General features: G+C 31.4%; 1 protein-coding gene and 1 long non-coding RNA gene across 4 annotated transcripts; one reads left to right on the top strand and one right to left on the bottom strand.

The window, feature by feature from the left end:
- Positions 1-439: 439 nt before the first annotated feature.
- LOC140006452 (uncharacterized) lies at positions 440-4,290 on the bottom strand. Of its 3 annotated transcripts, none has more exons than XR_011814077.1 (5): positions 1,954-3,677; positions 1,533-1,746; positions 1,159-1,271; positions 788-1,067; positions 440-683 (listed from the first exon to the last, which is right to left on the bottom strand). It is a non-coding gene; the product is annotated as an uncharacterized lncRNA (long non-coding RNA). The 3 variants fall into 3 exon arrangements; XR_011814078.1 differs by lacking the exon at positions 440-683 and adding an exon at positions 3,684-4,290 and having other exon boundaries at positions 743-1,067; positions 1,954-2,070; XR_011814076.1 differs by lacking the exon at positions 440-683 and having other exon boundaries at positions 743-1,067; positions 1,954-3,672.
- An 18,821-nt stretch (positions 4,291-23,111) lies between these two features.
- On the top strand, positions 23,112-25,385 carry LOC140006852 (uncharacterized). The gene has a single exon (XM_072049519.1). It carries the CDS (start codon positions 23,112-23,114, stop codon positions 25,383-25,385), a length of 2,274 nt encoding a protein of 757 aa, XP_071905620.1.
- The last annotated feature ends 1,106 nt before the right edge of the window (positions 25,386-26,491 follow it).

Raw genomic sequence — 26,491 nt, 5'->3', positions numbered from 1 at the left:
GAAACAAGTATTAAGAAGTTTATTTAAACTAGTGCTAAGATTTTTTTATTAATGGTTGAAACTTAATATTATAGTTAGTAGTTGTTGGTAACATAAATGTATAATAATGATTGTATGTTTCATTCATAAATGTTTTGCGTTTTAAGCATTTTAATAAATGTATGCATCATTTATAAATGTTATGTGTTTTAATAAATTTATTTTCTAGGTCACAAGTATAAAAGGTAAAGTGATCGTATCTAATGTAGCGTAATCTTTTAAAATTATAGTAAATTTACCCATATATTAAGTTTCGTGAGTTTCAAATATATTTCGTATCATTCACAATATGGATTTACATGCACATTTTTTATGAAACTTGCTTTTAATTGGCAAATAGTATGTAAATTATTATAAAATGTCATTTTATGATAATCATAATTTTTATAGGTGAATGGAATAGGTGCAAGATCTTGATACTGTACTACAACACAAATTTGGGGATAAGTACAAGTTTCAGGCATCGTCATTTGAATTTGACGAATCTCCTAACATTCCTAAACAACCGAATGGGTAACTTTCATTAATGACGTTTTAAAGCCTAAAAAACCGTGTGCTGAGTATTGTATAACATGAGTATTTGAGTTGCTTTTCGAGTTCTGCTCATCAAGTAAGCCAGTCCAATTTGAAGTAAACAGCAAAATCTACATGCACAAGACATTTGATATGAAATTGGTATTTCAAAATAGGAGAAAACGGCTCATTTTGAGCATCAGAATGAATCTAACTTTTAATAATTGATACTTACGCATCAAAATTAAGCTGGCAGGACACTAGATATAGCTATCTAAGCATGACAAGATTACATGGCCAAGAACTGAATTTAGAGCACAAAGACTTTGGCTTCAGAAATCTGAAGCAATCAAAAGGCTAGTAACTTGATTTGAGAATTTGATCACCAGCATCAAGGGCTCTGATATCACTATCAAAAGCTTCAGTTTGGATTGACATTTCTGGTTTACAAACCCAAGAGCACTTGGATGCTAACAATATCTGAAATTTGATCACCAAACTTTTTTCCAAGCAAGCTGAAATTATTCACATTAAAACAAGTAAACACCAGAAATTGCAAACTAAGGAGATTATGTTCAGATTTACAATCAAAACGCATTAAACTACCTTCGAAGAAACTTAAATCATCCTAAAAGCTTTGAGCAAAGACGTGCAAAAACATTTGTACTCTCTCAAGAATAAAATTCCTTAATGGTCTTGGCTGAAATCTGGTTCATTCACTACAAAACCATCACAAGATTTGTATTAAAAAAAGGCCACAACAACACATAATCATAGCAAATAAATAACATAAAACTTAGGCGTGAAGAAGGAAAAATGTACCTGAATACTTTTCATCTCCTAACAAGCTAGTGTTTTGTACATGACTTTGGATTAATGAAGGATTGCATGCCCACATTAATGCCTATACAAATGCAAATAGAGCACCATTATATTTCATGCCTTCACACAAAAATAAATAAAAGCAAGCTATACATTACCTGACCAGGAGGAATGATCTGAAACCAATTACTATCCATTAATTCCTTATTGCATCCATGCTGTGAATCTGATTGCAATAGGCCATCGGATGATCCTATCAGATTCAAATTTACATTCTCAACATTATTGGGTGCCCCAACATGATCATAATTGTGAGTTTCATATGCATCTGTGCACACTTTAGTACATTTTCGTCTATCATGTCCAAATGACCTGCGGGAAAAAAATTGCCAAGCACAATCCATAAACAATAAGATTGAATTTATAAAGGCGTATATGAAGTGTACATATATAACTAACATTTTTGGCCTTCTAACATAAAGCCAATGAGTGGATGAAATTTAGCATTGCTCATTCATATCTGGTTTTGCAAAGCTATTCTAACCGTAGAATAAGTCAATTTTAAGAGTAGGTGATTACTTGCAATTTTTGCATCGTCTTCGCTTTCGCTTGTGAGTGGACTGTTTTGCCTTTTGTCCCTTTGTAGCAACAACAATTGGACCAAGAGAAAGTATGGACCAAAGTGGAAACCTTTGCCTGGGAATTCAATCGTATCGTTGGAATTGAGAACTAAATAAGAAGAAGACAGATGACTTTAAAGAGATAGGTGATACCCGAAAGTGTTTCAGGAACCCAAAACCGTTTTCAGCAACCCAAAATCATTTTTAGAAACCCGGTGATTTTTTCACTTAAATATGTAAATTTTTTACTTTTAGTATTAGTAAGTTTAGTTTAAACATAAGTAAATTTTGTCAAATAATAAGTAAATTAAATTACTCAAAGTGTAAATTTCTATTTCTGACTAAAACTTATCTTTCAGGCATATACTTACTAGTTTGAATTAAAAACTTACTTATCTTCTCGACTTGGCAACCCGTTTCTTTTCTAGGTATTTTATGATTAGAACTCCATTCTCTCTATATTACAAACCATCATCAAACTAATTGAAAACCTCAATTCTCATATAAACCATTCATCTGAATTTTGTTCCAATCAACCCATTCAACAGATTTATGTTCCAGTCTAATCGTTATGATATAGCAATGGCATTAACAAGCTATTTTGACTCTCCCGGTAAGGGTTTACGTATTAGTAATTTTTTAGGAGGAAGATGAGTTATTCACATGTCCAAAATATCGAAACAACCAGCATAATCTAATCCTTAGTTCAATGAAAGTCACAAATTTGCGGGTAGGTAGATTAGATTATGTTGAATGCCTTTGGCTCTTTACAATGAAATTCAAAATTTTTTCTCATGACAGAGCAAAGACGGTGATATAATTGATTGTGTCTATATGTATCAACAACCAGCATTTGACAATCCTTTGCTCAAAGACCACTGGATTCCGCAGGTTTGCCCCATGCAACACCATTCAAAAGAAAAATAAACAAAAAAATGCAAAAATATGAAGTATGTATAACACCATAATTGATTGATGGTCGGAAACTGTTCTATGAATTTTCTCTCCTTTCCTGACTGAAGAAGAGGGAAGATGTGATTCTACAAAATCTACATGTATCATAGGATGGTAATAAGAATTGCTTCTGCAACACAGATTTACAAGAGTAATAATGGCCAAATTTCCGTGGCATTGCAGACGTTACAATGGAGTAAAAAATTCAAGAGGCTGATAATAAATTTCCATAGAAACAACAGATTCGCAACAATGATTCTAGATCAGTTCAGTTCAATAACATATGCTCCATCAAGCGTATCAACTTAGAATTCCAAAACGGGAGAAACCTCTCTTGCCTGAAGAATTCAAGTTATAAAGCTCATGTTGAGTTACTAATATATTAGTAATTCTCACCCGCACAGAGTAGCAATCACAACATACAAATTTCTCTTTGACATTTCACCAAACATCTTATATGCATTCACAAATTAATCACATTTAACTTAAACGCCTGGTCTCAAGTCCTTTCCTAGATGTTTCACATGGCTATTAAACATATTTTACCCGTAGACAATCAAAACTACAACCATTTCCTAGATGTTTCAACGGACATTTTCGGCCCCAAAATTGCAATAAAATCTTCAAATTCTCAGCCTTGATTTCCCAAGAAAATCTTGACAAACAAAACAAATGAAATATAAATAAATTACAGCAATATAATCAAACGATTTCAAGAGAACATGATGATCTAACCTCGTCACTGCTATTTTTCATATGCTCTTTGGCTGGCTACCACCGTCGCTAACCCTTTTGTTGTGTTTGCATATGGCAGCACTCAAACCCAACCGAACGATGAGAAAGGATAGAAGCAAAGTGTGAACTAAAGATGAAAATTTTGAAGTGAGAAGATTTATTCAATTGTAACAAAGAGAAAGTGTGGATCAAAGTGGAAACCTTTGCCTGGGAATTCAATCGTATCATTGGAACTGGGAACTGAATAAGAAGAAGGTAGATAACTTTAAAGAGAAAGGTGATACCCAAAACCGTTTTCAGGAACCCAAAACCGTTTTTTTACTTAAATATGTACATTTTTTACTTTCAGTATTGGTAAGTTTAATTTAAACATAAGTAAATTTTGTCAAATAATAAGTAAATTAAATTACTCAAAGTGTAAATTTCTATTTCTGACTAAATCTTATCTTTCAGGCATATACTTACTAGTTTTAATTAAAAACTTACTAAAGTTAATATTAATTATTTTAATATAATATTTAAAAAGTCACTAAAAGATTTGATCTGTCACTAAAGGTAATAGAAACCTATAATAGCAGGTTTCCCTAATATCGTTACCATAACTATAGGCACTATAGCACTGTCCAAAGGAATTGGATGGATTTTGTAATTCTTATTTGGATTGATTTTTGATGAGTAAAAGGAAAGGATAGGGAGGGAAAGGGAGGCAAAGAATCTAGTTGTTTTCTTGATATATGGTTTCATCTAAAAGTGGGGTGGAAATGGAGGGAAAAGGAACATTTTTTTTTAAATAATTTAGTTTTTTTAAAAAACAATTTTTTCCCTTCCCTTTTTAGTTAACTAAATACTTGATCTTTTCCATCCTCAATCCAAACAGAAGTTTGGTGTTTCCTTTCTTTTCCTTCCGTATTTGATCCAAGTAAGGTGAACTTTTCTTTCCTTTCTTTTCCGCTGGTCTCCTTTCTTTTTCTTTCCTTCAATCCAAACAGTAAAAGTTTAGGGCAAATTGTGGTTATGGTCCCTTACGTGTTCATTTTTTTCCTACTTTAAACGCCTCACTTTTGTTTTGCTAATTCTGCTCGGTTAGTTGTTCAGAAGAAGCCAAATCAGTTTTATTTATTTTTTAACAAGATTTCTCATCGAATTAATAGTGAAATCTGCAACTGAACAAGAATTTGTCAAAGCACATGTGTTTCAATCGTAGATTTCTCTGTTTTGGCCAATGAGTTTTTGAAAATGTGTTTTTGAATGAATATGCTAATTGAGAGGTGTTGAAACTAAAACCGGACAGAAATGGCAATTTTCCCTTGAATTTAGGAAGCAAGCTGATAACTTTTGTTGGGAGTTAATTAATTTGTTATTAAGTAGATTTTCTTGGAAGCTGGACTCAAAAGTAGTCCTACATTTAGTAAGAGACTGCCAATGGAAAAGAAATAATTAAGGAAGAAGCTTTCAAATGAACCATCACATTGATGTCCAAAAAAGAAAGGAACATAGCATTAAGCTGTCTAGATAAATGCTTCCTGATCATGTACAGAAAAACTGCAGATTTGAGACTACCTAAAATTCTTTCTTTTAGTGGGTGCTGTCTCATGCTTGTGACAGTTTTTGTCAGGATTATTGAATTTATTAATATATGCTATATGCGTTGCAACACAATGAAATGAGTAGCCCCAGCATGAGGTTGAGAGCCTTATTGGCTTTTAAATCTTTAAGAAGGGCTTTTCATTACCTATGTGGTAGACAGGAGTTTATCCAAATCGACATCTTTTAGTGGTCCTATCTCATGCCTGAAACATTTTGTTCTCGGGATTATTAGCTTTATGAATAACCTTAACTTTTCATTTTACAAAATTAGGTGTAGCCTTAACACAATGATAGGTGCTTAGGTTGCTCCAATGTGACCTGGAAGTCACAGCATTAGCACTTAGAATAGCCTCTCTAGTTGTAGTGTTAAAGCTGCACACGTCAAATCTTCTTAATTGCTCAAGACAAATTAATTTAATCTTCTTAGAGTTGCGGTGGGATCATCATCTATTGAATTCAACTGTTTGTTTTGTGATTTCCATTCTTGTCTGATACTAGTGGTTGCTTTTTATTCTCTATATATAAAAAAAAGAAAGTGGGCAACGGTTTATTTTCCTATTATAGATATCCATTCTTTGCTATGATGATTGGAGTTTTCAATTGCTTGTCCTTTGCTAGTTGACAAGCATTTATGCTATACCACAAGGTCATTACATGGAGTAAAGCTACTAAATTTCACAATCCTCATAACCATTACTATTTGTTCCCCAAGCACTTTGCCCTCTTAAACAGGTTATTTCTTGTCCTTCGGGTTGCTTGCATATATGCATGTGTCCCATATAGCGGTTATTCTTCTGCTATAGACTACGTCATGTTACTTTTTTTTAATTTTTTTAATGTTAAAACATATGTCGTAAAGATCCTTTGGAATGAAACAGGCTTTCATTTGTCACATGTTGTAGTTGTTAATTTATTTTGTGTTTGAAAATATTGATGTAAATAGTATTGAATCTGAGACTTTTCGGCTTATGGGGCTTTAATTTGCAGCTAGCTACTGAAGCTGTTGGTAAAAAACGAGCTTCAGCATCTTTCAATGGGTTTTAGTTTCTGCATATGGTCACAGGCATATTTTTAGGTGTTGAGTCCGGTAACTATCTGTTTTCATCAAGCATCTGATGATGTTAACATTTGTTAGTCTTTTGGTGTTTCTCTTGGCTCGAGCATTAGTTTCACCTATTACTCCACCATAATTAAGTTTGTTCCTTGGATGTCTAATATTTGTGTGATTATTGTTTCTAAGGTTTATCCAGCAATTTTCTACTTTATACTCCCCTGTGAAATCTTCAAAGATCTTTTGTGACAAAATGCAAGTCATAAAATGATCTCTGTCGAGATAACGTGACTTTGGATCTAACATCTTTCCGGAGCTGAAGCGTGCCATTCCTTGGGTTTTGATGTTAGTTATTGTCCTTGGTCACTAGCTAGAATGGCACTTAAACAAGTCAGTTGTTCAACCAGGTCAATCTCGAGGTTGATTTGGGGCATTGATGGTCGGTTATGGATCCTGTATGAGTTCTGTTGTGCATATACTGCAAAGTTTGTGTTTTGATTTGTTCAATTTCTCCATCAGCCATGTATCAAAATTCCACCTTCTACATTAACTGCAATTAACAAAGAGCAGACATCGTCAAAGTATTGCCCCATCTATATCCCATAACGTTTTATTGTTATTTTTTCCTGACATTTTTACTCTTTCAGTTGAGTTGGTTTCTTGTTTGCAACTTTTAGTGCAGTGTTGTGCGCAGTTTGACAAGCTAACTGGCAAAATAACAACAGTTCTGCATTGTAGATTGTGTATTGGATTGGGACTCACTTGGTGTTCTTGACTTTTGATGGATCTTATAGTATGTTTGTTATCCTTCTGAATTTGTTCAAACAGTATATTAACTTGAGTTACTCATATATTTTAGATATGACAAACTTGGAGGTAATTACTCTCTTCACACCGGAGGCTGATGGTAGTTTGAATGATTTATCCTAGTTGACAACTCTCAAGTCATTGGATTTGGTTGCTTCCTGAATTATTGCAGTGCTTAGACTAAGGATGGTTAGAAATGAGCCTTCTTATGTTCCAAACCATCTGGATTTACGTTATTTTATTGGTAGCTCTGGATCATGCTAATTCTTGTGTTCTTAACTTGTATCTGGCTTACTGAAAATGATGTAGAACAAGATGGGTAAGAGCTTGCCTTATTAGCAGTAGCGCAAGAATGAGGGGATTGTGGCCTGTTTTGGGGGCTGTGAAGTGTGAACTATACCCATGAACAGTAACGTGGGTGGAGAAGAGGGGAAGAAGAAGAGAATTTAGGGAGAAGAAGAACAAAGGAACTAATAAACCAAAACTCAATGTTTATTCATCAGTTCTCTCTCTAGCTCGACTAACGTAGGAATGTGAGTATTTATAAACCATAAAGCTTCGTAAAACTCCTATTTTCATATTCTAAACAGGAACTTTCCCTAATAACTCTGACAACTTACCTCTTATAATTGACAACTGAAAAAGACTCAAATGACTACATTCTGGAAATTTCCAGTGACAACAGAAAGACCAAAATACAAAGTACCCCCCAAGACATAAAGGATGGAAACTACTAGAACTGAGGAAATAGAAGTACTACAACAAAGTTATATAAAGACCCTATTCCTGTTCCTAGTTGAAGGTTGAGGAAAGTTTTTCTGGAGCTCCTTGTTGACTGCATCAGAAATTCCAGTATTTGTCGGTCATATTTGCTTGAGGTGATCCAGTACTTTCATTAGAACTACCTTTTGAACTTGGCTGTTTTATAGTTAAAAGAGTAGTCTCTTCTATTTTCCCAAAATGTTTTTGGGAAAGTAAGTTATCTTGGTCCTAGTTTTCTTGTTTTTATCTTATCTCCAGGTAAGACTGGCTGCGATTAATAGGCTGGTTTGAAATATTTTGACAATCACTTAACAGAGTGCAGGGAATGAGTTATACTACCCTCTAGTTTGCTTACCTTTCTTTTTAAATTCTTCTTTCATTTCACATCTTAGGCTTTGAGTTTTGTCCTTTCCTAGTCTGATTTTAATCTTCCAGCCAAATATTACTGATTTTGTCAGTATGACCTGTATCTGTTAGTAGACCTTCACTGTCCAGGTTTGATGAGGACTAGATTCCTTTAGCTTTCCCCAGATTTGACTGGACTAACTCACTTGGCTGTATTTAGAGCTCTGGATTGAGACTGGAGTACAGAGAAAATAACTTCTTGTGTAACTGATTCCTTTTCTCATTCTTCTGACCTTGCTTTACTGTTGTGTGTGTGATTAACCATCTATTCTTTTATTCTCAAATACTTTTTTTTAAAATAAACTCATGTTTGACACTTGGATAGTAGAATTACTTTAAGCTAGAGGAGGATATATAGGTTCAGGGCAAGTTGGTAGTAAATGCATTGACTACTACTTTTTTATTTTGCCTAATATAGAAAGTTGTGAAAAAGTTTCCGTTTGGTTACATTTTGTTTTTCTGGTCCATGGTTTTACATTAGAGTCTTCACAGAAAATTTTCATTCATTTTATTGAAGCATTTAGAACTTGCGAGTCTTGTGGAGCTTCTGGTGTTTGGAAGCATCATGATTAGCAAGCAGTTGAATGGGGACTCTATTCAGCTTGGAATGAACTGTTCTGCAATGCCGTCTAATCAATGCAATTAATTGCTTTGCAATGGTTATCATTTGGTCTTTATACAGCTTTTTATAATTTGCCATTTTCAAGTGAGCTTAAGGCACTCAATTGCAACTTTTTGGACAATTGATGGGTCCGTTTGGATTAGCTGTTTTTGGGGTTGTTTTTCAAAAACAGCACTGTAGCATTTCGTTTTTCAAATACAAGTCCGTTTGGATTAGTTATTTTTGGGGTTGTTTTTCAAAAACTATATGAAAAACTTTTACTGTAGATGTTTTATGGATTATTTTTAGATGTATTTTTAAAACATATTTTCAAGTGTTTTTATAATTTATAATTTTTATATTTTTATAACAATAAATATTTATGCATTTATAATACTTTTATAAATATTTATAAATAAATATATTTATATATTTATATAAAAATATATAAATTATAAATGTATAAATTATAAATGAATATCATATAAATGTAAAAATGTATAAATTATAATTTCCAATTTTTATATTATTATATTTATATACATTTATGCATTTATAATACATTTATAAATATTTATAAATAAATAAATTTATATATTTATAAATAAATATAAATGTATTATATTATATATAATAAATAATATAAATACATTTATAAATATATAAATTATAAATGAATATCATATAAATGTATAAATTATAATTTATAATTTATATATTTTTATATTTATATACATTTATGCATTTATAATACATTTATAAATATTTATAGATAAATATATTTATATATTTATATAAATATATGTAAATGTATTATAAATGTATTATATTATATATAATACATAATATAAATATTTTTATAAATGTGTAAATGAATATTATATAAATGTATAAATTATAAATTATAAATTATATATTTATTTATAAATATATTTATATATTTTTGTAAATACCTTTATAAATATTTATAAATGAATATTTATAAATATTTATAAATGAATATTTATATATATTTATAAATAAATATTTATATACATTTATAAATGAATATTTACATATATTTATAAATAAATATTTATATATATTTATAAATGAATATTTACATATATTTATAAATGAATATTTACATATATTTATAAATAAATATTTACATATATTTATAAATCAATATTTATATATATTTATAAATGAATATTTACATATATTTATAAATCAATATTTATATATATTTATAAATGAATATTTACATATATTTATAAATGAATATTTACATATATTTATAAATAAATATTTATATATATTTATAAATAAATATTTATATATATTTATAAATAAATATATAAATGTATATTATTATAAATATATAAATTATAAGTGAATATTATTTAAATGTATAAATTATAAATTATAAATTATAATTTTTATATTTATATATTTATATACATTTATGTATTTATAATACATTTATATATATTTATAAATAAATGCATTTTTGTATTTATAAATGCATTTATATTATATATAATACATAATATAAATGTATTTATAAATGTATAAATGTATGTTATTATAAATGTGTATAAATTATAAATGTATAAATTAATATATTATAAATATATATATTAATATTATGTATAGGTGTATTAATATAATAAATATAAATGTATAAAGGTATTAATATCATGTATAAATGTATAATTAATATTATGTATATTAATATAAATGTATAAATGCATAATATTATATATAATACATAATATAAATGTATATTATAAATATACATAAACATATATATTATGTATATATTAAATATATAATTTTTAATATTTAATATTCATAAATTTGTATAATTACATATTTATATTATATATAATTTATATAATACATAATATTTGTATAAATATATTATAGAAATATAAAAATATATTTTATATAAAATAAAATATAAATTAATATAATATATATATCCTATACATAATTGAAATATACAAATTGAAATAAACATATTAAATATGTATTTGGAGTTGTTTTTGATATATTGTTTGGATATAGTGTTTTTGGAGTTGTTTTTGAAATACACATTACTGTAGCATTTGGAATGTGAAAAACAGTTTTTCAAAAACAGACTCAAAAACAATGAATCCAAACAAACCCGATGTTTTTCATCTCACCGAGTTGCTTTCTGCTACAGAATGAGGGTCTTTACAACATTAGTTATATTTGAAAAGGCAAATTGCACATTACCCCTATGCAGTTTAGTGTTTTTTTACATAACCCCCTATGATTTCAAAAACTATATATAATCCTCTCATAATTTGGATTAAAGTGTAAAGAAAATGATCATTTATTAATCAAAGGAGTCACCTAAAATATCAAAAATACCTTTTTGTAAAGTTGAAAATTATTTATTAATCAAAGGAGTTATGTGTATATTTTGAAAACCGTAAGGGAGTTATATGATAAAGTATTAAACCATAAAGGGGTTATATGGTAAAATATAAATCATACGGGATTAGTGTGTCATGCATTTATAAGGGTAATTTCAGTATTTTAAAAGTTCAGTTACGAATTACCATTTCTGTCATTTTAACACTTTAATCCAAACCATGAAGAGGTTATGTATAATTTTGGGTGAATCACATTTTATCCCTTTAAAGAATACCACATTTCTCAGTTTACCCCTTAACCTTTAATTTTGCTCACTTAACCCCCTATAGGACAAAATTGCCCTTTGCATTATTTTGACTTTTCATTTATTTTGTTTTCCTTTCATTTATTTCTTTTTCTCTTTCTTCTTTATTTAATTCTTCCTCTCTCCCATAAAAATCTTCACCTTAATGATTGAAATTAAAAAAGAGGTATTCCAGAGATCTATCTTCTCCTTAAATGATTAAAAAAAATATTCAAATTACTTTCTTAAAATACAATTTTTTTACCCTTTCAATTCTTTTAATTTTAGGTTTTCCTCTTTCCTTTCTAGTTTCTCATTTTATTCTCAAGAAAATATCAGAAGATGAAATTGTTTTCCTTTCTTTGATTTCTTTTTTTCTTTCTTCTCTTTTTAATCCTTCCCAATAGAAATTTCATTTCAACGAAAATTTTTGTTTTGAGTTTGTAATTGCATATTTTTGAGTGAAGGTTTAAAAGGTATCAAAAACTAATTTTGATTTTTTTTATGATGCCACATGTCAAAAAATTCAATTGATGATTATTAATTAGGTCAAAATTTCATCTTAAGATATTTTCTTGGGAATAAAATGAGAAACTAGAAAGGAAAGAGGAAAACCCAAAATTAAAATAATTGAAAGGCTAAAAAAAATTGTATTTTAGGAAAGTGATTTGAATATTTTTTTAATCATTTAAGGAGAAGATAGATCTTTGCAATTCCTCTTTTTTAATTTCAATCATTAAGGTGAAGATTTTTGTGGGAAAGAGGAAGAATTAAATAAAGAAGAAAGAGAAAAAGAAATAAAAGAAAGGAAAACAAGGTAAATAAAAAGTCAAAATAATGCAAGGGTAATTTTGTCCTAAAAGGGGTTAAGTGAGCAAAATTAAAGGTTAGGGGGTAAACTGAAAAATGGGGTATTCTTTAAGGGGATAAAATGTGATTAATCCTATAATTTTTGAAACCATAGGGGGGTTAAGTAGAAAAACACTAAACCACAGGAGGGTAAAGTGTAATTTGCCCTATTTGAAATGACATTCATATTTAGTGGTTAATGGTTCGTTAATAGGATAGAAATAGGAACTGTACTGAAAGCAAATCTCTGATTGTCATCGTGTGCTCCATGATCTGTACATCTATCATTCCTCATGCTAGTGCCCTTGATGAAGTTGCGTTTTATGCATATGTCGGTTGGACAGTTTTTTTTTTAACATTTTTTTAGCAGGTGAGGGTTGGGATTTAAGAAGCAGGGTGGGGAAACGGAGAAATTGAACCCAAGAACTTTAATTGCTAGACCTAAACCTTATCACCATTGGTTGGACAGTTAAAAGGGCATATACACTTAAAGTTTTGTGCTAATCCTTAGCCTATGAATGAACTGAAGTATATTGAGCTCCCGGGATAACCTTATATCTGACCAGAAGAAGAAGGCAAAATCCAAAAAAAAAAAAAAAACATTTGGTTTGATTATGTATATTAGTTCCCACATCTCAGTTGTCCATTCTTTATATCCTCATGTACTCAATAGGCGTGTAGAAGGAAGAAGCAAAAATAAAGACCTATATAACTTGAGAAGTCTTTAGTCGCAAGTGTTTGATTTGTCTATATGAAACCTATGCCACTCATGATTTATCCATGTTTGTGGAAAGCGTTTGATCAATAACTTGAGTTATTTACATTTGCATGTGAATTTGGTGTAGCAGAGCTGTATGTATTCAACATTGTTGGTCCAAGAGAAAGAAGCGTTGGCCGTTGGTGTGACGAACTCACCTCCCTCTAGGGCGTATCCAAGGGTTTGGCGGACCGTCTGTCTAACTCTTACCAGGATTCACTCACGCTGTCACAAAATTTACTAAATATTAACCTCAACAATGAGAGCAATAACAATTATGAGTATCAAAATTTTTCAAAATTTTGCCCAAAATTTTCATTTTTAGTGCCAAAAATTTTTTGATATCTACTTTACTTAAGTCCATAAGGGTCCTTTTGTTTCAAATTCTCCTATAGGAGTGAAATGAAATAAGTAATTTGGTAATTCAATGTTCACTGAACTTGAAAGTAATTATTATGTGATTAGAATTATTACACGTGAGAAAGTATACCATGTAAAAATAGGAAAAATTATGTTTATCATTTTGCTGGATAAATGAAGTCTCTCATTTCACTTACTTTTACAAGTAATTGATGTATATAGTTGTTAAGGGTATTTCTTTCCTACTGTCACATTATTGAGGGAAGTTTGTTCATAAAAAAAACTCCAATAAATTCTTGTACTGAGTAACCGAGAGTTTTCATCTAAAAATATCGACTTTCGCGTAAAAAGGTATTTGAATAAAGGAATAATGAGTGAAATGTCAAGTAACCGGGGATTTTCATCTAAAAATGTCGATTTTCAAGTCAAACGACATTTCACGAGTTAAGAGTAAATAAAGGAAAAAGAACGTGATTGCTTCCCTTATAAGGTGTGTTAAACTATCATTTTTACAAGAAAACTCTAAAGTGACTATATAGGTTACGTATTTGTGGAATTAGATGAGATAGAGAGATTGAGTTTGTTTGGTTGAATCTTCGGTATAATTATTTCTCTTTTGCATGGTATTATGAGTATTGTAGGTAATATGAATGGTTGCATATTGACAGCTCTCCAAGTTGAGAAAAACTTGAATTTTAGATTCACTTGATTTGTTTCACTTCATAAAACTATTGTTGGGAGAACTTTTCTTAAGTGCTTGAGGACAAGCAATGGTTTAAGTGTGGAAAAATTTGATAAGTGCATATTATATATAGTTATTAGTAATATTTTGTGTATATTTTTTGTACAAATTAGGATGATTTAAGATATAACTTGCTCCTTAAACTTCTAAATTTTGCAAGTTTTGTTTGACCAATTTAATTTGCAAGTTGTTATATTTGTAGGAATTGAGGTGAACTACCAATGTTGGTTCAAGATGGGTCCGATTCAAAATCATTTAACGCTTGATCTAACGGCAAATTTGGAAAGTGGAAGAGCATCAAATGCAAGGATCAATGGTGGAATGCATGAGCAACAATATGAACATCTTGCATGAAGTATCAAAGAGGAATTGGAGCAGAAAAGAAGCAAGAAAACGCCACCAAGGAGAATACGTGATCCTTGAATATGTGACTTTAGGTCGCATATTCCAAGGTCGCGTATTGTAGCCAGAATTCTGCAAATTGCTCTGTATTCACACTACTTTCCAACTCATTTCTAACACAAAATTTCGGCTGTACATGCTCAAGAAAACCTGGCGAAGTGGAAGGGAAACTTTATGTCTTGTCATTAGACACTTTTTGACTCTTTTAACATTAATAATGCAAGAATTATTGGAGAGGAGAGTAGTTAGTCATTAGGTAGATTTCACATCATATTTAGTGGCAGAGCTTAGTGTTAGTCTTTTCTTGTTCTTTCTAACAAGAGACTTGTTAGAACAATTGGACACTTCATTGTACCACTTATTTTGTTGAAATAATAGAAGATCATTGGGGGCTTGTTTATCATCTTGGCTAAGCTTTCTTTATCTATCTTTTTACTTGTGATTCAATATGTGTTTATACAATGAAACTATGTACTTTCTTGCTATGTCTTATATGAATAGCTAAATTTCTAGATCTAGGGAATAGATGAAACTTATGACTACTTGATATGAAGTAAATATGATTTACACTTATTACATCTTGCATTAATTTGTTCATTTATGCATGCTTATTACTTGTTGTTGCTTCATCACCAATAGCAAGTCTTTAGTTGTTTTATTCAATGAAAATTGATAATAACGATGGACCAATATAAATGGAGCTTAAGAAGTAAACTCATGAGAATAGAGGTACACTTAATTGGATTTTCCGTGCATTCCATGAAGAATAAAGAGTAGATCTAGTTATTCACCATGAGAATAGGGAAAACTAGGCTATTCTAAGCCATTACATCATAAGAATGAGTTTTGGTAAATATGGAAATGAATCTCTTGTTAAACAAGAGTAGTAACAAAAGGTAAATCTATTCATTATATCTTTGATACCATAAGTGGACTATATTTCCCTAAATCCAAGTGGTTAGTGACATTTCTCCATTATTTACTTGCAAGTTAGCTAGTTAATTTAGTTAGATAGTTAGTATTGAGATTTTCATTACTTTTATTGATAGATTAGTCTAAATAATAGAGCAAGTGAAAGACCTAGTACTTGTAGAAATTGCTCCTTATGGGATTGACCCGGTATATATCCTAAACTGCTAATTTGACCTGTATACTTGCAGTCAAAACCGGTATAAATTGGATTTAAACTTATACACATATCAAAAATCCGTCACAAACATCTTAAGTCTTCTAATTCATCATGGTATATTAGGTAATGATGAATTCTAAACTAGCAATTTGAGATTAAACCATGGCTATTGGAACATTAAACAATTCAAATAACAGATATTTAGTTACAAAATAGAGTATACAAATTAATCATTTAACATAAATATGTAAAGCAAGTAGATTATAGAAATTACATAATATTCAAAACCTTATAAAAAATTAAATGGTTGATATTTCCTTAAATTCTAATTGATGAGCATTTTCCTTTTATTTTCTTGGATGGATAGAAATTAAGTTCCTTTATGTATAACCATGTTAATTTAGAAATCTTGATGGTAAGGAAAATCTTGATATGTAAACCTTGCAATTCCTATTAATTTAAAAATGAAAGAACTTCAATCAAGGACAATTTTTTATATAATTTTTGATACCAAACTACTACGTAGATGTGGTGGATTACATACGAATAGCACCCCCCCCCAATGGATCGGATTATATAAATTTTGATTTGATAATTTTGCCCTTCAAAAATGATCACATGCAAAGTACATGGTGGATTACGACCAAAAATCAGACAAAAGCATAGATAGAAACCAAATTTGACCAATGTGAATTTGTAAAGGGTACAAAAGTATACTTTTAAAAGTGAGGGACAGAAAAAATTATTTTGCAAAATGTGAGGGACATTTTGAACGATTTTCCCAATAATAAAATATTCTAATGTAAAATAGGTTTCAAAGCGTTCTATTGTAGATTATGTACCTAAATAAAATTGAAATTCTATTAAAATTGAATTTACATTTCAACAAAATGACACAGTACACTATAGTCAACAACCTTATTCGGTAGATAAAACTTCATAGTAGAATTCAATCAATGTTCAAAACATATATGTGTGTGTCTAGCAAATATTATTAAAAGCTGACCTTTTTACCAAAAGTTGATTTCTTTTGGAATCTTAATTGAAAATCTACAACTTTCAACTGCTTCTGATCTGTATATGCATTTTGTGGTATTCATCCATAAGGATATAAAATAAATGAGAATTTTAAGTAAAACTTTTGAAGAAATTTGATGAATTGGAGGGAACATTTATGGATGGCAACGACGCAGGGTTGCGGTGTGGGACCCCTCCCTCGGCCCCTGCCTCGCTGTCTACTAATTCCCCCGCCCCCACCCCGTCTCTCGCTCCCCGCTCCCCCCGCCTAGCCCCCACCCTGCCCCACTCCCCCGTGGGTGCTCTGGGTTAATAAAAATTTATCGTATAATTTTATTATAGTTAATTTTTAGTAAATAATCAAGTACTAAAATATTAATACATCATCATATTATTATCCATTGTGATTTCACAATTGAAATCCATAAAATTAATCAAACAAAAGTTATTTAAATACAATCCAACATGATGAAACAAATACAACTAAAGTAGTCAAGTTTTCACTTTTGACATAAATACAATTACTAAGTCATTATTGTGTCTTTTTTTCGAGAAAAAAAGTGTTGTTGTGTTAAGTGCATAGTTATTAAACCCACCCCGGGAAGGAATCCGGTGAAGGAGGTGGGTCAATGGGTTACTGGTTCAACCGGTGGGTGAGTGGTTGAACCGGTGGGTCACTAAATATATTTAAATATTATATTTCATAATTTTTTATATAAGATATATGATATAAATTGTAATAAATATTGCCATAGCAAAAGCTCATTTAATTTAATTTGCTATAAAATAATTATTTCATATAAGAATCAATCAAATATAAAGTTATTTAGTAATACACCAAACTTCAAGTGTAAAATTTTATCAATAGTTAGTGTAATTATCTAACTTATTTATGAATTTTAAGTGTAAAAAATTATTAAAATAATATTTATCTTTAAAATGAATATATAATATGCTATTTTTGAAATCTATTTTATAACTTATAGAGTTTGAAGGGTAATAAATTTTTATTAAAAGATTCCAATATATTTGTTTTAGAGCAAAAAAATGTAGAATTGAAAAAACATTTATATATTATAATAAAGGTGATTTATTAGCATATTTCGAAGTAGCATGGTGGTAAGTATGTTGTAGTGTTGGGCAAAGGTCCAAGTTCAAACTCCAACAAAGGCAATAAAATTTTTCCACAAAATCGGGTTCAAGGACAAAACTGGCCGGGTTTCCGAGTTAATCCAGTCGGACCACCGGGTCGTTGACTGGTCAACGGCCCCCTTGCTCAAACGATCTGATTTGAAACCCGGCCCGGTCCAATGACCGGGTCATCGGTTTGACCGGTTCGACCGTCGGGCCGGGCCGGGTTTAATAACTATGGTTAAGTGTAATTAGGAATAAATATAGTATAAATAACTTAGTATAAATATATTAATAAATTTAGTATAACTAATTAATAATTTCTATTAATAGACATGTATAATTATTAATATAATTGATTATATTAATTATATTACATATACTAATATCTATTATATAATACATATAACTAATAATATCATTATTAAAAGTTGTAACTAATTAAATTAAATATTATATACATACATATATATATAAATTTTTTAGTGGGTGGCGGGGCAAGGGGTATACTTCCCCGCCCCGTTTCTAAATGGGGGGAAAAAATTTCCCCTCCCTGGTCCCCCCCCCACTGCCCACCTCATTAGCCCTCGCGGACACCCGACCCAAGTGCCATCCCTAGGAACATTGTGTTCATGCACATGCGCATTTGAGAAGGCTACGTAGAACTAAATTTGAGATAGCTGTTTCAACCAACAACCAGAGCATTTATTCCAATTTCCTCCTATCAAATATATGTAGCAAATGTAATCAGTCATGAAGTCAACTAGAGGATCAATGCAAGTCTAACTTAAATTTTGCATATATTGAACTTTAAGATTTTCAACATAATTTAATGTTCTCAATGAATGTTCATTTCTTTTCCAACATTTTGGAAATACTATAAGTAAGATGAAAATAAATATTTCAAAGATTTTACACAAAATTTGTTAAAAACTCCCAAATGTATGTAATCTTACAAGTTATTTAGTCATATAAATTGTTTGAAAAACCTACAAAGTTACCCCATATGTTGCACGATACTTATAAAGAAAAAAATTACTTTATAAGTAGGACTCAAATGGATTCATAATGATAATTAAAATATAGTAATAAGCACAAGAAAAGTAGGAATGAATGTGATAGCATTAATCGAAATAAAACTCTATAGTCATATTTGTATGAATTCAAAGTTATATAAAATTTGGATCTGTTGTCACCCATAGCTACCATCCCTGCACAATAAAAGATATAAAAATTTATGACACGGATACAATAATAACAAAGAGTTTTAATTGGAAATTGATTATGAATTAACTTATATTATAAATTCTTTTTTTGGGTCATCAAATACGAATTAGAAAGTTTTTGAAAAAAAGCCACACTACAAGAAATTTGGCTTTTTGTGACAACATTCACTGTGACAATACCAAAACTTGTCACAATTGAAGTATTTCGTGACGAAAATAAAAATCGTCATTATTGATCGTATGTTCACCTGTCAACAGTGACAACAAGGAATAAGTCGTCACAGTATGGCTGGCGCGCAACTGTGCAGTTTGGCGGGAGATGACCATTGTGACACTGAAAAAGACGTTGTCACTGTAGGACCAACTTCAGTGACAACATTTTAATATCGTCACAATATGGTGATACGTTCTAAATTAGTGACAACGAGTTGTCGTCACTGTACAATGCATTTATTCTCATCCCACTTTCACTAATTCTACTATGTCACCCTAATATTTTTAATTTGGCCCATATGTTGTAAATAAATTTTATTAATTCTAGTAGGACACCCTAACTTTTGCTTTTTGATCCCATATGTACCACCTTAATTTTTTCAATATGGCCCATGTGTTATAAACAAATTTTATTAATTCTACTATGACACCCTAACTTTTGCATTTTGACCCCACATACCGCCTTAATTTTTTCAATATGGCCTATATGTTGTAAATAAATTTTATTCATTCCACTATGACACCCTAACTTTTACATTTTAGCCCCATATACCACCTTAATTTTTCGATATGGCCCATGTGTTGTAAATAAATTTTAATAATTCTACTATATGACACCATAACTATTACATTTTAGCCCGATATGCCACCCTAATTTTTTGTATATAGCCCATATGCTGTAAGTAAATTTAATTAATTATGTTATTTCGCTGAACTTTTATATTTTAGGTCCGTATTTGGTAAACTAATCTTATTAATCTACCATGACACCTTATCTTTTGCAATTTAGCCTCGTATCTGATAAAGAAAGGCTTTATTAATTCTATTATGACACCCTACACTTTTACACTTTAAGTTGTGTTCATCATTAGCAAAATGAGGAAGGTATTGTAAAAAGCAATGTTTACCTATTTTTTAATTATTCCAAACGTAACTAATACCTAGTTCTAAAGTTAAAAAATATCATGAATTCATTATTTAGTTCTCTTGAAAACATACAGAAAATTACTGATTAACATAGTGTGAAAATCTTGACAATTGCATAACTGGAGTTTGTTATGTATTACAATATACAATAATCAAATTGGAACTATAGTTTATGAATCAATACTTGTATCAAATAGATTTAGTGTTTCATGCATGTATTAGTAAACCATTTTGGTTATTTGATCAACTAAACATATTGTTTGGTCTTGTCAGACCACAATTCGTGCATAATTGATAAAATTATTAAATTGATATAAAAAATATTTGCATTAAAAGATCTTTTTTTGAATCATAAACATATTTTTAATAAGCGTTTTAGTTTTTGAACATTATTTTTGGTAGAGATCCTAATGTTGAGATGCTTTGAATCAATTTTGTCGACCTTCGCTGAACTGTTCACTTGTTTGGTTGCATCTGTCATAACTGTTTGGATTAAGAGTTTTTGGAGTGTTTTTCAAAAATTAGTTTTTCGAATATAATAAAAATTTTTAAAAGGTACACTAAAAGATAATCTATAAATTAATTTAAATTTTTGTAAAATTTTAAAAAATATAATAAAAATTTTCAAAAATTAGTTTTTCGAATATAATAAAAATTTTTAAAAAGTACACTAAAAGATAATCTATAAATTAATTTAAATTTTTGTAAAATTTTAAAAAATATCTCAAAAAATATTTTAGAAACTCTTATATTCTTAAATATTCCAAAATATTTTCTAAAAATATTTCAAAATATACTCTGAAAATTCTGCTACTGCAAAGTTTTTCAAAAATACCCCCAAAAATAGGTAATCCAAATGTAGCAAATGTTAGTAGAAAAAGAAAAAATCTAAAAATACTAAATTTTTATATTCCAAAGTTTTAATACAACTTGTGAACTAAAAAAGCTTAAAATAATAACTATGTTAATTGCGCAAAGATTGGGAAAAGAAAAAGAGATAGAAGGCGTTATTTCTATAAAAAAGGTTCAACAATTTAGAGAGAGAAGGCGTTCTTTTTTAATGTGCAATAGTGGAAGCGGGAAGCTGAAAATTGAAGGAGTAGAGGCGGGGTTCTAAATTAAGCAAAAACGACGTCGTTTGAAGTTGATTTGTAAGAAAAGCACTCAACAACACTTAGCCAAATTTCAGACAAAACTCATTTCCCTCTTTCTTTGCCTTCGGACACCATCTTCTTCTCCTTCTCTCCACTGGGATCACTAAAGTGTGCTACCCAAACTGAAATTGCAGCTTTAGTAGGTAGCAGATAGCAAATATCCCTAAGTTGAGCCACCATTTGCATCCCTAAATTGAGCTACCGAAACTGATAGGGCAGCTTTAGTAGAGTAGGAGATAACAAATATCCCTAGTTCGTCACGGCATTTGACCATGAATTTTGGGGAAATGCCAGAGTTTGAAGACTGAATCAGAAGGAAAAGAAGACCTAAGGTTAAGACGGCATAATTTGAGGTAAAAATTGTCAATATTTTCCATCTATTTTCGAACAGTTCTGTCTAATTTAGGTCGTGTGCGCTGAATGTTGAGTTGTGAGAGTGAAACGAAGTGGAAGGGAGGGTTGATTCTGGGTTGCCCTTACTTTATTCTATTGTCTATAGATGCATGACAGATTTTATTTCATCAAGGACGAAATTTTCATTGTTGTCTATAGATTTACATCTCTGTGCCTTTGCTTTCAATACTACTATTTGGGTTGAGACCGTAGGAAGAAAGCCTGCTGGAATTTTGCCAGCTTCATCCTAGAGAGGGAAATGAACATGCATGTGAGATTGGGTATAAAATGAAGAGATTATTGGAGAATTTTCTTGTTTTAAAAGCTGTTGGCTGCTAAAGCCTTTCTAATATGGCCGAGAGAGGGAAACAAAACATTGTTTAATATTAACTTCGAATCTCTGGCTGAAAATATTATCTTGCAGCTTAAAATACTCTGAGATAACATAATCATTCCTTGCATGTTGTGTTGGAGTTAAAACTGAAGAAAATGTGAAGAAAGAATCGTATTTTTAAACTGTCATATGGCTGAAAGTTATAGTTAGGAGATGACAGAATTATTTTGATGTTCATGGTGGAATTACTTGCTTAAATGGTGGGTTATCTGCTATAGTTCAGGCTGGTCAGATAATATGTTTAGTGGTTAGTGTTTAAACAAGTAGAATATGGAACTTTGGGGAAACTTTTGAAGTAGTGTTGCTGGAAACTTTGCCTTGCTGACCCAGAGAGTGAGGAATTGAAACTCTTATGAGATTTTCAAAAAAGAATTGAAAAAAGGTTTTGTTTCTGATGGTACATATCTACTCCCATTAAACGGATTGCCACACTTGGTGCATTATGTTTGGGTATCTGTTTTCTATATATTTCTTCACTAATCAGCTTTTTCATTAGAGCTTTTGTTCAAAAATGATTCTCAGCTTTTTCATTGCCTTTGTTGCAGCTGCTTTACACTGGACTCAAGAGACAATTAGGCCCTTTTTACCGCTGTTCTTCTAATTTCTCATTACGTGTCAGGTAATTTGTTTAAATTATGCTTTAATAGATTGTTTTTGCCTTGTGTTATGGAAAGTGTGTAATTGTCTCTTGAAGATCTGACTTGTTTTTGCTTTAATAGATTGCTTTAATAGATTTATAGCTTTCCAGTGTAAATCTATTGCTTCATAACTAGCTTATCTATGCTTTTTTCTGGTTGTAATGTGTAGATAAAAATTTGTGACTTATGTTCTGGATTTGTAACTCTAGGAAATGGACAAAAATTGGATGAGACTTGATAATAGACAGGACGAGTCTTATAAACTTGGGGTGGCTGCTTTCTTAAACTTCGCATATTCTGGAAAGGCAAAACATCTTACGATAGCTTGCCCTTGTAAACAATGCAATAACTTCTGCAACCATACAAAAAGTGTGGTGGAAAACCACTTATTTACATTTGGAATTAGAAAAAGTTACACTAGATGGATACACCATGGTGAACAATTTCGACAGGAAATTAGAGAGGATAGTAATCTGGGCGGTGATGAAGAAGGGGATACTGACAGTGAGGATTTAAACCATATGCTCAATGACATAGGCACTGCACAATGGGGGGGAAATTGGTTTAGTAGGGAAGATGATGGTGAAGGAAGTTCAGGCTTGAATGCTAGTGAGACTGATGCCTTCCTAAAATTGTTGGAAGATGCAAACAGGGAACTTTATCCTGGAAACACCTTTTTCTCAAAGCTGTCTTTTGTAGTCACTCTTCTACATCTGAAAACGATGAACGGGTGGACTATAAACTCGTTTAACTCCTTGCTAGAGGTCTTTAAGAAGGCACTACCTCTCGAAGCTGCAGTTCCCAAGTCTTTCTCTGATGCTAAAAGAATTATTCGAGACTTGGGGTTCAAATCTGAAAAAATACATGCCTGTGTCAATGATTGTGTACTCTTCCGCAAGGAATATGAAAATTTTGACACTTGTCCAAATCCAAATTGCAAAGAGGCCCGCTACAAGTCAAAGGGTTCAAAAATTCCACGAAAAGTTCTTCGCTATTTTCCCTTGAAACCCAGGCTTCAACGCTTATATGCACACAAGGAAATAGCTTTAGATATGCGGTGGCATAAAGAAAAGCGTGTAGATGATGGTAACACCATGAGGCATCCGGCGGACAGCGAAGCATGGAAACATTTTGATAAATTATATCCAGATTTTGCTCATGATCCTAGAAATGTCAGGTTTGGCCTTGCGACTGATGGTTTCAATCCTTTTGGAACCATGACATCGACTTATAGCATTTGGCCCGTTTTTGTTGTACCATATAATCTGCCTCCCTGGAAATGTATGAAAGACCCATTCTTTTTCATGTCAATGTTGATTCCTGGTCCTAAATCCCCGGGAAATGAGATCTGTGTCTACATGGCACCTCTAATAGATGAGTTGAATGAATTTTGGGATGGTCTAGAAAGTTATGATGCACATACTGGTCAGAAATTTACCCTTCGTGCTGCTTTGCTTTGGACTATAAATGACTTCCCTGCCTATGCTATGTTATCTGGATGGAGTACTAAAGGGTATCAGGCTTGTCCAATTTGCATGGCAGAAACATCTTGTATGCATTTGAAACATAGGAAAAAATTATGCTACACAGGCCATCGTCGCTTCTTGCCTATTGATCATCATTGGCGTAGAGAAAGAAAGCCATTTGATGGTAAAGTAGATTTTAGGAATCCTGTTATTCCCTTATCTGGAAAAGAAGTTCTGGAACAACTAGAAAGAATTGAGATACAGTTTGGGAAAACTCTTCAGCAAATCAAGGCAAGGAAGCGAAAACGTGATGCCAGTGGGCTTAATTGGACAAAGAAAAGTTGCTTTTTTGAGTTACCTTATTGGTCAAACCTAAAATTGCGGCATAATTTAGATGTCATGCATATAGTAAAAAATATATCGGAGAGTGTCTTTGCTACTATTATGGATTTTGATGGCAAGACTAAAGACAACTGGCAGTGTCGCAATGATTTGAAGGAGTTAGGTATCAAAAAAGACCTGCATTTGATTCAGAATGGTGATGTTTACATCATGCCTCATGCTTGCTACCAGCTATTTAAAGAGGAGAAGAAAAAAGTCTGTGATTTCTTAGCTTCCATCAAATTTCCGGATGGCTTTGCCTCTAATATATCTCGATGCATAAAGAATGGGCAATTCCAGCTTTCCGGAATGAAGAGCCATGACTTTCACATTTTCATTCAACGAATACTCCCACTTGCAATTCGTGGAAGCTTAACTAAAGAAGTTCGACAAGTGCTGTTTGAATTAAGTGATTTGATTAAAAAGTTGTGTGCTAGAACATTGCATAGGGATGTTCTACAAGAGTGTGATAGCAAAATTCCTGTGATTATGTGCAAATTAGAGAGACTATTCCCTCCTGCCTTCTTCGACATAATGCTACACGTGCTGGTTCACCTACCTGCCGAAGCAATTCTAGCTGGCCCAGCTCAATATCGCTGGATGTTCCCATTTGAGAGGTATGACGTCATACATATATAGTGTCTTTTTGTGCATCCATTATTATAATATGTCTCGCTTACTCCAACGTTTACTAATATTTTCTATTTTTATTAAAACAAGGAAAATGGGAATACTTAAAAGTTATGTGCAGAATAAGGCTCGCCCAGAGGGGTGTATTGCCGAGCGGTACATAGACAAAGAATGCTTGACATTCTGCTCTATGTATTTGGATAATTTCGAGACAATATTCAACAGGCCCGAGCGTAACAACGAAAGAGTTGACAAACACGGGCAACTATCAATATTTTCAGGCTCTGCTCGTCCATTTGGAGGGTCTAAACATCGGTATTTACCTGATTCAGAGCTAGCAAAGATCCACACCTTTTTGCTAAACAACTGTGATGAGCTCGATGACTATATCAAGTAAGAATAACTTATGCTAACATATTTTTATGTCTATGACTCACCTGTAAACTTATGCTAACATACTTTTATGGCTAGTGAGCATAAAACCTTGTTGGAAGCCGAATGCACTGAAAATGTGATTCAACGGCATGATAAGGAGTTTGCTACATGGTTCAAAGAACGTGTACGGTCTAATTAACTCTGCAGTTGTTTGGACTTCTTATGACTATAATTTAAATAATATTCTTATTGACTTTTCTCAATCTCTGGACAGATGTTATATGGTTCCCAACCCTGGAATGATGAATTTCGCTCATTGGCCTTAGGTTTAGACAATAGAATTTGTATGTATACTGGTTGCATGGCTAATGGGTATAGATTTCACACTGAAGATCGTGAAAGAGAGAGAAAAACACAAAATAGTGGCATCGTAGTGAAAGGCGAGCATGGTAATAATGTCATTGACTTTTATGGTGTCCTAAAAGAAATTATTGAAGTGAGGTGCTGGTTTGGAAAGAAAAATATTGTCCTATTTAAGTGTGACTGGTGGAAACTAGATGATACAGCCGGCATGCAAATAGACAAAGATTGGGGTATCACAAGTGTGAATTCATCAAGAAGATGGTATGAAGACCAACCTTATGTCCTTCCTCAACATGTGGAACAAGTATTTTATATTGAAGACCTGAAAATGGGTAGAAACTGGTATGTAGTTGAGAGGTTCGGTCCAAGAAACTGTT

This window comes from Coffea arabica, chromosome 5e (assembly GCF_036785885.1).
Source record: "Coffea arabica cultivar ET-39 chromosome 5e, Coffea Arabica ET-39 HiFi, whole genome shotgun sequence".
Lineage (NCBI taxonomy): Eukaryota > Viridiplantae > Streptophyta > Magnoliopsida > Gentianales > Rubiaceae > Coffea > Coffea arabica.
This window is presented reverse-complemented; position numbering and strand designations above follow the sequence as displayed.

Coding starts and splice junctions, on each gene's coding strand:
- LOC140006852 (XM_072049519.1), top strand. CDS start 23,112: ATGGACAAAAATTGGATGAGACTTGATAATAGACAGGACGAGTCTTAT.